This window comes from Phasianus colchicus, chromosome 7 (assembly GCF_987193195.1).
Source record: "Phasianus colchicus chromosome 7, bPhaCol1.hap1.1, whole genome shotgun sequence".
Lineage (NCBI taxonomy): Eukaryota > Metazoa > Chordata > Aves > Galliformes > Phasianidae > Phasianus > Phasianus colchicus.
This window is the reverse complement of record NC_143442.1, coordinates 13,772,734-13,785,118: the sequence shown is the minus strand read 5'-3', so window position 1 is coordinate 13,785,118 and position 12,385 is coordinate 13,772,734. Positions and strand designations below refer to the sequence as shown.

Sequence of the window (12,385 nt, the reverse complement as noted above, 5' to 3'; positions counted from 1 at the left end):
AATGTGCCCAGTTTTTCTGAGAAACAGCAAGCTGCAATGATGAATGCTTTAACATTGCAGCATCTCAATGTGTAATTTATTTGCTGGAAATTAATTGCATATGCTGGTTTCACTTTTCTGTAGCAAATAATCAGTTTTGCTTTTTAATTAGGTAGCTACATAGATTCCTCTGCTGATCATGGCACAGCGGTTTACACATCACATCTTATTCTAAGAGAGACCATTTCAAATCACTGTTCAGGGCCTACCACAACTTTTGGGTGGCATCACATTCTCTGTCAGCTCTAACTCCTGAGTCAGTACCAATGAAGACCCCATGCACCCACCAGCTAAAGAACCCAATCTGGGTTTTGGTGGATGTTATACATCTGTCATATGGGAGCTGGAAGAAACTCTACAGAGAAAACAAATTAAGTAACCTGAAATCTCAATGGTGTTGACATGATGTCAGGCCTGAACACTGCTTTGTTTCACCAAAAAGTGCGTTCCATTGTGCGGATATTCACTGATCCTTGAGCTGAGACACTGCATTGACATTAGCAGAACTTCATAGACTAGAAGCCTCCACATCATCTGTGCCATTAATGGGTTTGGTCTACATCAAACCAGCACTTTTGCCAACTGGAACAGCTGGAGCAGCAGCACAAAGCCCCAGCTAAGAGCTCATTTTACCCCTGTATTTGACAGCTGAATGGGGCTGTCTGGCACACAGGGCAGAACAAGGTGGGGAAAGCCACCTCTGCTGACATTTTCAGGAGAAAGCTTAATGGACTGCAGCAGCTGCCACTTAAAATTTTCAAGTAGGCTGAAGAGAGTAAGAAACTATGAGCTTTGGCTGCTATTGGTTACTCTCGGCAATAATTTCTATCTTAATTAATTCTAATTAAGCGATAGCGTTCAGTCATATTTACCCTTTATTGGGCTACAAGGAACCCATATTTCTACTGAAATATGCGCGACCGAAACAAAACAAATCTATCAGCGAACGAACGCTGCTGGGGTGAAATGAAAAATATTGATTATCATCGCTATTAAACCATGAAATCCTCCGCAACTAATTAATCAGCCAGGGAAAAAGTTTGTTAGCGACATTTCTGCTTCCTGCCGGCAACCTGACAAGCAGGAATCACCAAACACTCGATGGCTGCCACCTGCCCCTGAAAGTTTCCCCGTTCCTTAGCTCCCCGCAGCAGGCGGCGGGGAGGTGAAAAGCAGCCCGAAAACATGCCTGAGCGCTGAGGTTTGGCGCTCATCAGCTCTGCCCTGCCTCGCTGCCTTCCGGCTCCTCCGCGCCGCCGTGCCCGCCTCCCTCCACGCCCGCCCTTTCCGCAGGGCTCGCTGCGGGGTCCCGGGCGTGCCCGGCCTCGGGGGCGCGCAGCGCGGTGCCGCCGTGCCCGCGCCTCTCCCCGCGCCCGCGCTCGGAGGAGCTGTCCGCGGCTCGTGGTGCTGAAGCCGCAGCGGCCGCCCAGCCCCTTCCTCCGCCCCCCTCCCTTCTTCCCCGGCGTGGGCTCTTGCAGGCAGCCGGCAGCCTGGGGCATCAAAGGCTGGGGAGGGCCCCATTCCTCCCTTTGATTTCCCCCCCCACCCCCCCACCCCATCTTTTTGCTTCTTCTGCTTTTTTTTTTTTTTTTTTTTTTTTTTTAAGCCGGGGGAGGGAGGAGAGCGCAGCCACGTTACACCCCTCCCTTCCTGCAAATCCCCGCTTGCACTGCAAACAATCTGCCTTCCCCATTGCATCCAAGGGAGATAGCAACAGCAACATCATCACTGCAAGCCGGATGGGAGCACAGAGAGGAGGCTGCTGAGGGAGAAAGGCACACACGCACACACCAGCTCGATGTTGCCAAAGCGGCAGGAGCCGCACGAAAAATAAGCCATGCTGCTCGGTGTGTCTGGCGCATTGTGCTCTATCAGAGCCTTTTAGGAGGAAGAAGAGAATTATCCACTCCGATTTTTTTTCCTGCCTGCGAGAGTGCGACAGACTTGCGATGGTTGAATGTCAATGCCTATGAGAGAGAACAACAGTCAGAGGAGGAGGACAGAAGGGGAGGAAAATGAAGGTGGGGATGGTGGTGAAGAGAAAGAAGCACCCTCATCCAATGCATCAAAAGGAGGTCCCTGCAATTGCTGATAGAGCCCTGGCTGCCTCACCATCCACAATGGTCTGTACAAGCTGCCAATGCGTTTGATGACGTTCCTGTTTTGTGAAAGGAGGAAAGGAAACGTGACCATGTAAGATCCACGTTTCTCCGGTCAATTACATGCGAAGAATAGGTCTGATTTCGACGTGGTTGTTTTTTTATTTTATTTTATTTTGTCCAGGATGGTAACTGCCTAGGGAATAATACAGCCGCCTTCCCTCACCAGTTTTGCTCTGATTTTTTTTTTTTTTTTAATTTTTTTATTTTTTGGTGTGGTCCAGACAGCTGCTGGAATAGAGAAGGTCAGAATATACAAATACGTATAAAATATATATATGATATATATTATATATATTATATATATAAATATATTTATCTCAGTACATCTGGGATTAAGCTCATTGAATGCTAATTATTTCTTTCAGGACTTTTAATATTTACAGTGAAATCTTTTAAAGGCAACAGTACATTCTGACGCCACCTGGGAGTACAGTGTTGGAGACGTAGGGTGTTTTCCCATAAACAATGTGAAGGTCTTTTTGTTAAAGAGGCAATTTTGATATTAACAGCAGCTACCCATTTTGCATTTTGATAGCCAGACCGGCTGCTATTTTGTTCGGGTACACACCAGGTCTCGTGCGACTTTTATTTTATAATTGAAAAAAGAAAAAAAAAAAAAAAAGAAGAAGAAGAAAAGGAAAATTACTTGAGATGCCAAATACTGTCGAGAGGACCATATTCTCCCTCTTCCCCACACCCACTGGAGACGCGGACCCTTCTTTTTTACAGGCTTAGAGTCGCCGGAGCCGAGCTGGGCTCCCTCCGGAGCGCCGCACAGCGCCGTGCCCGCGCCCCCGGACCCCGCGGCGTGGGAGATTTCTTCCCTCCTGCCGCTGATTTGCAAACAAACTTGTGGAATCCGCCCCGTCCGAGGGGGAGGGGGATAAAATCCCCCCGGGGAGCAGAGTGGGTTTGGTTTTTTTTATATATTATTGCAAGATTTCAGCGGGCTGCCGGGGATCTCCCCCCTCTCGCCCTCTTTTGTCGTTTCTCGGCCGGCGAGCGCAGCCCCCCCTCAGCACTGAGGTCTCAGCAGAGCCCCCCGGCCGCGGGGAGCCCGGCTCCTGCCCTTTCTTTCCCACCTCATCCCCGCCTGTCAAGGAAAGGCACATGTTAATACCACCCGGCGCGGTCATTTTCTGTTACTGCTGCTGCGGGCTCCTCCGTCCGAGACAGATGTTGCGAAACCAAGGCCTCCTCAAGTGCCGCTGCCGCATGCTCTTCAATGACCTGAAGGTCTTCCTGCTGCGGAGACCCCCCGCGCCGCCGCCGCCCTCGCCGCCGCCGCCGCTTCCCATGCCCGGCGGCGCAGAGGCGGGGGCCGGCGGCGCCGCTCCGCTCGGGGGGCGCGGGCCCGGCTGGCGGGCGGCGGCGGCGGGCGGCGGAGCGGGCAGCCCGGGAACCGAGGAGTGGGGCAGCCCCGCCGGGGAGCCGCCCGCCTCCCTGCCCAGCAGCACCTCCTCGGATGACTTCGGCAAGGGCAAGGCCGAGGACCGCTACTCGCTGGGAAGCAGCGTCGATAGCGGCATCCGCACCCCGCTCTGCAGGATCTGCTTCCAGGGTCCCGAGCAGGTGAGGCCGTGCGCGGAGGTGGGTGGTGTGGTTGGATATTGGCTCGTCCGGAGGAAAAGGAGATGGGGACGCTTCCTCGACCGGAACGGCCCCTAGGGGAAGAGGAGATGGGGATGCTCGCTCCTAACTTAGAACGGCCCCAGCCCAGTGGGCTTTGGAGATGGGCGTGCTTTCCCCTAACCAGAATGGCCCCAGCCCAGGTGCTGGGCAGTGTCGGGGCCAGATGTTGCTCAGCTTAACTGCAGCTGTGGTTCTTCATGGAATGTTGGGGTTGTGCCCCTCTGCAGCCCAGGAGCCTGGCCTCCAGGTGCCCATCCCCAGGCTCACAGCCACACAGGTGTGGCACAGCAGGGACTCACAGTCAGAGTGCATCTCAGCATGGGGGTCTCCATCCCCGAGTGGGTACTCAGTTGTGATGATGCCAAAAAGGATGCGAAGGATGGGGATCTGGTTGTGACAATCTCAGAAGGATGTGTTTAATGTGCTGTTGGCTTTTAAGAATACAACTCGAGTCTGTAGGAACACGTGGTAGGAGGCAACCCCACCTCATCAGCTGTGCCCACAGCAAGAGCTCTGCAGCTTTACCAGAGCTTCCATGCTCCCACTGCACTTGCTGGGGGGAGAAAAACTGCTGGCTCCAATTGTACCTGCTGAAGCAGCAGCCTTGAAATGCTCTGTGGTACAGACTGAGGTTGGGCCAATGAAGTTTCCTTCCATCAAATGGGAGAATTAAATAAATGCAATCCCACTATAACATAAGGTGCCACCCTTGGAGCATTATTCTCCCTCTTTAATGACAATTACAAGAAATTCATGTGTTTTCAAGCTGGGAACTTCCATGAAATAACATGCACAGCACAATTTGCACTTAATGTGACACAACTGCAGGCAGTGGGGAAGGCTGCAGATCTCTGCTTGTGTGATCAAACCCAGATATGCAGGTAACCTTTATTATCCAGGGTAGCTCTGCGACAGTAAGGGATCCTTGCACAAGCATGATTCAAAGTTCAACTTAGCTGATACCCATTGCTATTTCAGGCACAGATTGTGACACACGGGGCATACGTTAAAATCCTGAGCAAAGCAGGTTTTGCTCCATGTCTTCTTCCCCCTTTAAGGACCTGTGCACTCTGTCAAGGAAAGCCAGTGTTCACCTGAGAATGGCCACATTCAGGCACACATCCTGCCAGTTCCAGGGGGTGATGCATTGTGCTGGGCAGTGACTGTGCCTACCACTGTGTTGGTTCACAGAGGGGGCAGTGGGCTTGCATTTATCGTCAGGAGAAGCAGGGCCTGCCATGGACTCATCTGAATGCCCTCATGTCCTCCCCATCAGAGCTAGGTGCTCAGTAGACTGTAGCCTTCTCTAATGCTTCTGCAGCTGATTGATAGCCGTGAGACACAGTTCTCACTGGGATTTTAGGTGAAAGTTGAGGAAATCATTCTTTTTTGGAGATGCTTTATGTCTTCCTCACTTGACTGTCTCCTCCGTGTCTCTTCTAAAAGTTGGAAACTGTGCAGCTCCCTGCCTGGGAATTTGCATTATTCCACGTTTCTAGTACTCTTCTCTGGCTTACAATTCTGCCTGTGTACAGGAGGCGTAGCGCCCGCATGATCGGCGTGCGTGTTTGAGCAAATAGAGCCTAAGCAGAATTAAAACAGAAGTAACCTGCTTCCTTGGCAAACATCAACACTGGGAAATAATTGGATGCTAATTTTCATGCTTAAAGACTGTGTAGGTTGTGTTGTAAAAGTGGGACTGTTTGCTGACCATCTGCCAGCCTACCTGAGTGAGAAGCCGAGCAGATGTGACTGGCATTTAATAGAGTTTCTCTCTTTCTCTTCTCACAGTTTCTGACCAATATAATAAGACACTTACAGCTGGATTCTGCCTGTCTCCCTTCAGTAGTACCTTATTCTGCAAATAATTTCTTTTTCACCAGCATGTCTTAAAAGCCTTAGCCCAGCTAAGATTTAGCACTGGTGAGCACAAGTCAATATGTGGGCCCAAGTTGGGAGTTTTAAATCATGGTCATATTCTGACACAGCTTTCTACAAGTAAGGTTTGGAATGACTGAGAACTGAATCAATGCACTGATGTCAAGACCCGCAGTTTGGTTTGTTTGGCCCCTACATCCATGAAACTCCAATGGTGCTAAATCATAGAATGCCTTAGGTTGGAAGGGACCTTAAAGATGACCTAGTACCAAGCCCCTGCCATTGACAAGGCTGCCAACCACTGAATACGCAGCCTGAATTCTACATTCTTACTCACTGAGGTGGTTGTTACTGATTTAATATTTATTCCTCATTTGTTTTCCAGCTGAACAGCTGAGCAAAGCCTCTTTTTTCAGACGCTTGCAGCAATAGATGCCATAAATGCACGTTATTCTGTACCACCCTTGCCAAGATCATCGTGAAAATGTATCCAATTGGAAAGAAAATGCAATTGCAAGTTCTTTACTGTGCAGATTAATAACAATGGCAGAAATAAATTGTGTTTTATTTACCTGTCAGAAACATCTGAAACTGCTGCAGCTGTGGGCAAATTTGCAAGGCTGCATCATAGTACCAAGAACAAAAGTCTTCATTATAAATTGACTGTTAGGCGCTTTAAGCTTATTTACTCAGATTAAATGACATTGAGTCTCCAAAAGATGTTTTAATCCTGTTTTGATTTTTTTATATATATATGCAGCAGCCAAAAAGCTTTCTTACTGATCTAGCTTCACAAGTGGGTTTTATTTAATATCTAATGCAAAGCAAAATCTGTAGGGATTTTCACTTTAAATTTATGATTGCCCACTAAGCATAATACTGCAGGCTACTGAATTGCTTCTACCTTAAGCTCCTCATGTTTGTTTGTGGCTCTTATGAGTAAACTGATTCTTTCATTATAAATGTGCTGAGCACTGTAGGAAGGAGTAAAGCTCATTATTGTAGAACCAATCCTTGCAGGTTATTCAGAGAAAAACAGTAATGCAGACAAGAATGAAGGGACCTGGTGCCCAGGTGAGCACAGCACCTCCCACTTCAAGGGCATGGAGAGTGCAGCTTGGGTCTGGCTGTTGGAAGAGACAATTGTATGTTGGGCTTAATGTCATGAAAGCCAGTGGGCTGGACTCTGAACTTGGCAATGGCATTGCCTTTTAGAGGCTTACTTGGCATTTTCAAAGGTTTTGCGCCATTGTGTCAGCTAGTTCTGAAACTATGGATTGAAAGGCAGAGCTTGAGAGAGAAAGTGAGAAAGAAAGATGCTGGAGTATTTTCATCTGTTTTAGTTAATGCTTCATGTTTGCAGAATCTTGTCTGCTTTCCTGGATCTTTGGCAATGTGCTGCAAGAGAAAGAAACTAAAGCGAGCTCTGCTTTCACATATGTTTCATAGTGCTTGGTATGGATCCAAGTTGAAAGCAAGTCATGGAGAGTAGCAGGAAAGTACATGGATGAGAAGTCCCTCTGCATCCACAGATACAGTGTTTGCTCATGTCACAAGGAGTTAGCAGTACGGTAGCATTTTGGATTTCTGAGCTGGTGCTCGCTGTGCTGAAAATAAATAGAAAAGCATTCTTAGATGAAACTGAGATCATTTGGAAATCAGTGTCTCAAGGATTGCTTGTGAGATTCTCAGTCAGAGCATACATACATCTCTTCCTACCCGTCAGTTTCTGCCTGTGTTTCTCTGTTCTGAGGAAGAAGACTGTAAAGGTGGAGATTTTAATAGCGTGGATAGGACTGGTTGGCTAAGGAGGATCAGAGGGAACAGACTGTGACTTTTGCCAGCAGGCTGCTAGTTTGGACATCGCTCTGTATTCAGTGAAAAAGCTTGGGGAATAGATTTTTCTTCCCACTAAGGTCCGTTCCAGATTTTAAGGAGACCAGCTCATTAACATGTGAACACAGAGACCTTTAAGGAAATTGAAAGGAAAGACAACTTAGAGTGGATAGCAGGACATGTGTTTCTATGTGATATGTCATTGGGCTGTGGAGCTCCCTTCTGCAGGATGTTAGCAAGCCAAAGGACTTAACTATATTTAATCCTAGTTGTAAAGCCACGTGGATACCAAATCATGTCTACAGTCATCAGAATTAAAGATAATACATCTGAAAGTACAACATGTTCTTCAGGTCTGATATCAATCTTGAGATCAGAACACTGATGAAGAGCAGATACTAGGGCTAGTGTATAGCCCCAGGGCTCACAGCTCCTTGCACACAACCAGTAAGACCTGCCTCTCCAATGCATGTTTAGATTTAACGTGCCTGTAAGATAACGCAGGCACTTGCTGCCATGGTCAGAACCTGCCTGGAGCTAAGGAGGCTCTAAATGCATAGGGAGCCCTCTCCTGTATACCAGAACAGCCCCACCTGGCAATTCCTGGATCATTCTTGCTCCTCAGTCTGGATGAACACACCATTCTTGATGGTTCCATGTAGTAGCAATGCATGCTGAGTACCACTGAATGGATAGTCCTTAGCATGTGCCACTGGAAATAACAGGTGAGAATCTTGAACTTGCTCCTGTTACAAATACAGGCACACCCATAAGCTCTCCTTAGCTTGCTGCTTGGTAGCACCTGAAGAGAAATCACAAACTAAGCCAGGAAATATTGTTACTCTACAGACTGGTTTCTCCATAGCATGGAAAAGTGCAGGAAGTTACTGGCATGCTTGATTTCTGATTTACAGTGTTGTATGACAAAGCAGAATTGGGTATCTCCTTTCTAGAGTAAGATAAAGAAGATAAGAGGTAGCTTGTGGCTGAATTAGAGGCATGAGTGTGATAAGGAGCAACTACACAAGTAGCATTACAAGCAAGTGGAAAGGCAGGGAAGTTCAGGAAAGGAGATGCAGGTGTTTGGTAAGATCTGTCTAAGCTGGCTAGAACATCAGCACATTGTTTTCGAACATGTTGAAACACATAATGACAGTGCAGACACCCCATCCAAGTACTTTTCATAGGTGTGTTCCCACATGATTCATTTACGTGGTGTTAGAAGGAGAATTATTCATTGGAAAACAGCCAGTCCTGCTAAATCTGAAGCCTAAGAAATGCTGGGTTGCAGCTCATCAGATTTCAGTCTGTATACTGCAATTTTTAAACAGAAAGGAAGGGAAGAAGCTTCCTGTGACGTTCAATCCACCTCTCTGCTTTCCTTTCTTTGACTTTCAGCACTTCTATAGATAGCGTTTCTGTTTCACCTGTTCCTGGATGAAGTCTGTACTGTGCAGGCAGAACTTCTTTGGCTTCAGCAAAGGCTTTGCTTAAGCTATCAACTGAACGGAGCACAGGATGTCATCTATTTTAGATTTAGACTCTGTTGCCACAGAGTTGATTGGCAAAGCTCCCATTAACTTCAACAGCAGAAGAGTAGGCAACCAGTACCAGGGACTTGACCCTTGTATTTCAGTAATGTTGTGCACACAGTGGGGTTTCTATAAATAATAGTGAAGGCCGCTAATCCCATTGACTTTTAATTGCTCCAGGAGACAGGGTGTTCACCTTCTGTGCCTGCTGAAACTCTGATGCCTGACCCATTTATTTCAGTGCCACCAGCTAGCCCGAGGAACAGTTTTTCTTTTCTTTCACTTTCCTCCATATGAAAAGCTTTCTGAAGGAACTTGTTTGTGTTTGTGTCACTGTTTCTTAAATATACATTTCAAGCCATGATTAACAGTGGCTGATGTCAGTTAGTGACAGAACAAGCAATGCAAAAGCATGTAGCTCCATTGTTTGCATCTGTAGAGTCACTGTTATTCCCACAAAGGCAACACTTGCTCCTGGAAAGGTTCTGTTTGTACATAACTGAACTGCATTCAGGTGTCTTTCAAATAGATATTCATTCACAGCAAGAGCCTCCACTGTGACAGCTTTTTTCCTGCATTGGTGTTTTTCCATTCAAGGATGGTCCAAAGGTCAGAAATACAGTTGTGCCAAAATCTGCATGATTCATAGTGTCTGTGATGCTGCATTTCCTATTTGTCCACTCCATGCATGGTTCCAAGTTGATGAAAGGTGATTGCCTGTGCAAAACTTCCAACTTCATCCACATTCCCTGGGTCAGGCCTTGGTCCAAGGCTTCTGGATGAAAGATGTCCTTGAATCACTTCCCAAGGAGCTGCAAGTGCTCAGCAGCCCTTCAGCTTAACCTGCAGAAATCCACTACCAGGGGGAGGAAAACATTGGTTGAGGATTGTAGGGAAAGGCAATAGCAGATAACCAGTTCAAAATTACCCAAAAAATGGCAACAGTCACAATCCAATTAAAGAAAGATTTGCTTACCCATCCCAAGGATCAGAACTCACCAAATACTCCAAAAGGAAGGATCTCCAGATAGAGCACCTTCCCTTCTGACAGCCAGCCCTTAAATGAGGCTTAAGGAGTTACACAGGTGAATTGCTTTTACCTACTCCCAGGGCTGGCTGTGTCCTTTTACCAGGTGCTCAATCATTGGTTCAGGCTGTGACATAGCAATTCCCATACAAGGACTGTGTTATTTCAATATGTAGGGCTCATGATTTTCGGCTGAACTTTTATGCCAGAAATAGCAGCAGAACTACTAGCCCCACACCTAAAATCCTCCCTTTGCCTGCTACAGAGTGAGGACCCAACAGTCTCTTGCTAAAAAGGCATTTCAGCCTCTCCATGCAGTTACACCTTAGCTCCCAGGAGAATATCAGCTGTGGAAAGGGCTGATTTAATGACATGGACTGGATTAAAATAATCTGAACTGAAAAATGGGTTATGTTTTCCTCACACCTAGCCCTAGAGTAAAATAAAAAGATAGACTATAATCATGGTCGGTCCTTATCTATGGCCACCCAGTCTCTGTTATTAGTGGATTACTGAAGTAATAAAGCCACATGAAGGTGTTAGCTGTTAGATTGTATGCTCATCAGCTCTCCTCTACACCCATTGGCTGATTTCAATCAGATTTGGCAGGGATTGGAGATCTGAAAAGAACTAAATTCCTTGAAATTTCATGAAAACTAGCTGATGAAAAAGAGGAAAACTATGAATGTCCTGTTGTGGGAAAGGTTACAACGTTGGCTCAGATGCACTACATACTGTAGCATACGTTGCCCTCTTTTTGTTACTTATATGCATTAACTGTATTAAGTATTTTATATGTGGCCCAAGACAATTCCTCTTTATTCAGTGTGGCCTAGGGAAGCCGAAAAGTTGGACACCCATAAAGTCCATGGAGAACAGAGTTTTAACAGCAAGATTTAACAGGAAAGAAAAAAAACACAAAAAATAACATGATATTCTTCCCATGGAAAAGCAGGCTCAAATAATACAGCTTGTTAATTTTCTGTCTTTCTCCTTTTCTTTTGTTAATCAGGGTTACTTGCCTACAATGAATTGCTTGATGTTGAAAACTTACTTACCTTTCCCTGTCCTTTAACAACTGACCTTTATCCTTTTCTGCTTCATCAGTGGTTACAGTAGAACAGATGAGGTTGTTGGCAGTGAAGAGTGATGAGTGTTGCCTTCTCTCCAGTGAGGAAAAAAAAAGCAAGAACCTGGAAGCTTATGTAGGTAATAAATCTGCTGTCGCCATGCCCCCTGTGAAAAGTTGTTAAGCAGGTGGCCTCCAATGACAAGATCCAGAAGCTGAAGTTCTCACACATCATTCCTTTTGTCATAGTTTTAAACCCTTTGGTGGTTTTCTCTCAACTCCTTCTCTTCTTCTTTGTCAAAGTCAACAAATACATCAAACTTTGGTCCTGTCCACCCCATGGGACTCTACTCTGCGTAGGTTTTCCTATGGTCCATGTTATCATCTTATCTAGGCACCCTTTGTTTGTAGCTCAAACACTGGTGGTACTCTGAAAATCATCACCCACAGCAGTCACATCAGTTTAACCTGCTTCCCTGGGTGCAAATGAAGGAAATAATGGTAAAGAACAGAAGAATTATAACACAAAATATGTTTCACAGGTTGTTTCCTTCTTTCCTTTGGAGACAAAGACTGACAAGGATTGATTGGTTGACGTTGTGTTTACGTTTGTCACCTCAGCATAAAATACATGTCATTTGGAAGCATCTTTAAATAAGTTTGTAGTACATTGAGCATTTGTGGGTGTCTGCCATCATCTGACGTACGCATGCTGTAACTACAGGCTCTGTGAAGCCTTTTCCTGTGGCTACCATCATAACCTCTGCTACTATGTGGATTTACCTTGTTACTTAAACCATGCACTGATATGCACTGTTCCTGTCCAAGCAGTAGGCGGTGCACAGGTCTCAAGAGATCAATTAGTCCACCCATCTAAAAACCTAACGCAGGCAGATATAACCAGTTCTTGAGGGTGAGCGTGGTTGAAGACTCCACTTGTCCCTAGACACCCTGTTATAGGACTTCATGATCCTTCTTCCCTCTTGTTAGCAAGTTTTATATAATGTCTGACCTCAATCTTTCCTGCTGCAGCCCATTTCTTCTTGCCCTCCACATTAGGAGGACAGCAAATTACTTTTGCCTTTTTCTTCTTCTTCTTCTTTTTTTTTTCCAAGTAGTAAGTAATTGAAAGCCTTATCCAGCAACTGAATGTAAATGTAGCAAAAACTGATCCTTTGAGGACTTTACAAGTTGTGATACTCCTTGCTAT

General features: G+C 46.1%; 1 protein-coding gene across 2 annotated transcripts in view; it reads left to right on the top strand.

Moving 5' to 3' along the window:
- The first annotated feature begins 2,876 nt into the window (after positions 1–2,876).
- MARCHF4 (membrane associated ring-CH-type finger 4) overlaps positions 2,877–12,385 on the top strand; it is an 80,316-nt gene continuing 70,807 nt past the window's right edge. For both annotated transcript variants that reach the window (XM_031590577.2, XM_090143748.1), the window contains exon 1: positions 2,877–3,773. In XM_031590577.2, coding sequence (XP_031446437.1) covers positions 3,312–3,773 — 462 coding nt within the window. In that variant the 5' untranslated portion in view covers positions 2,877–3,311. The remainder of the gene's footprint in view (positions 3,774–12,385) is intronic.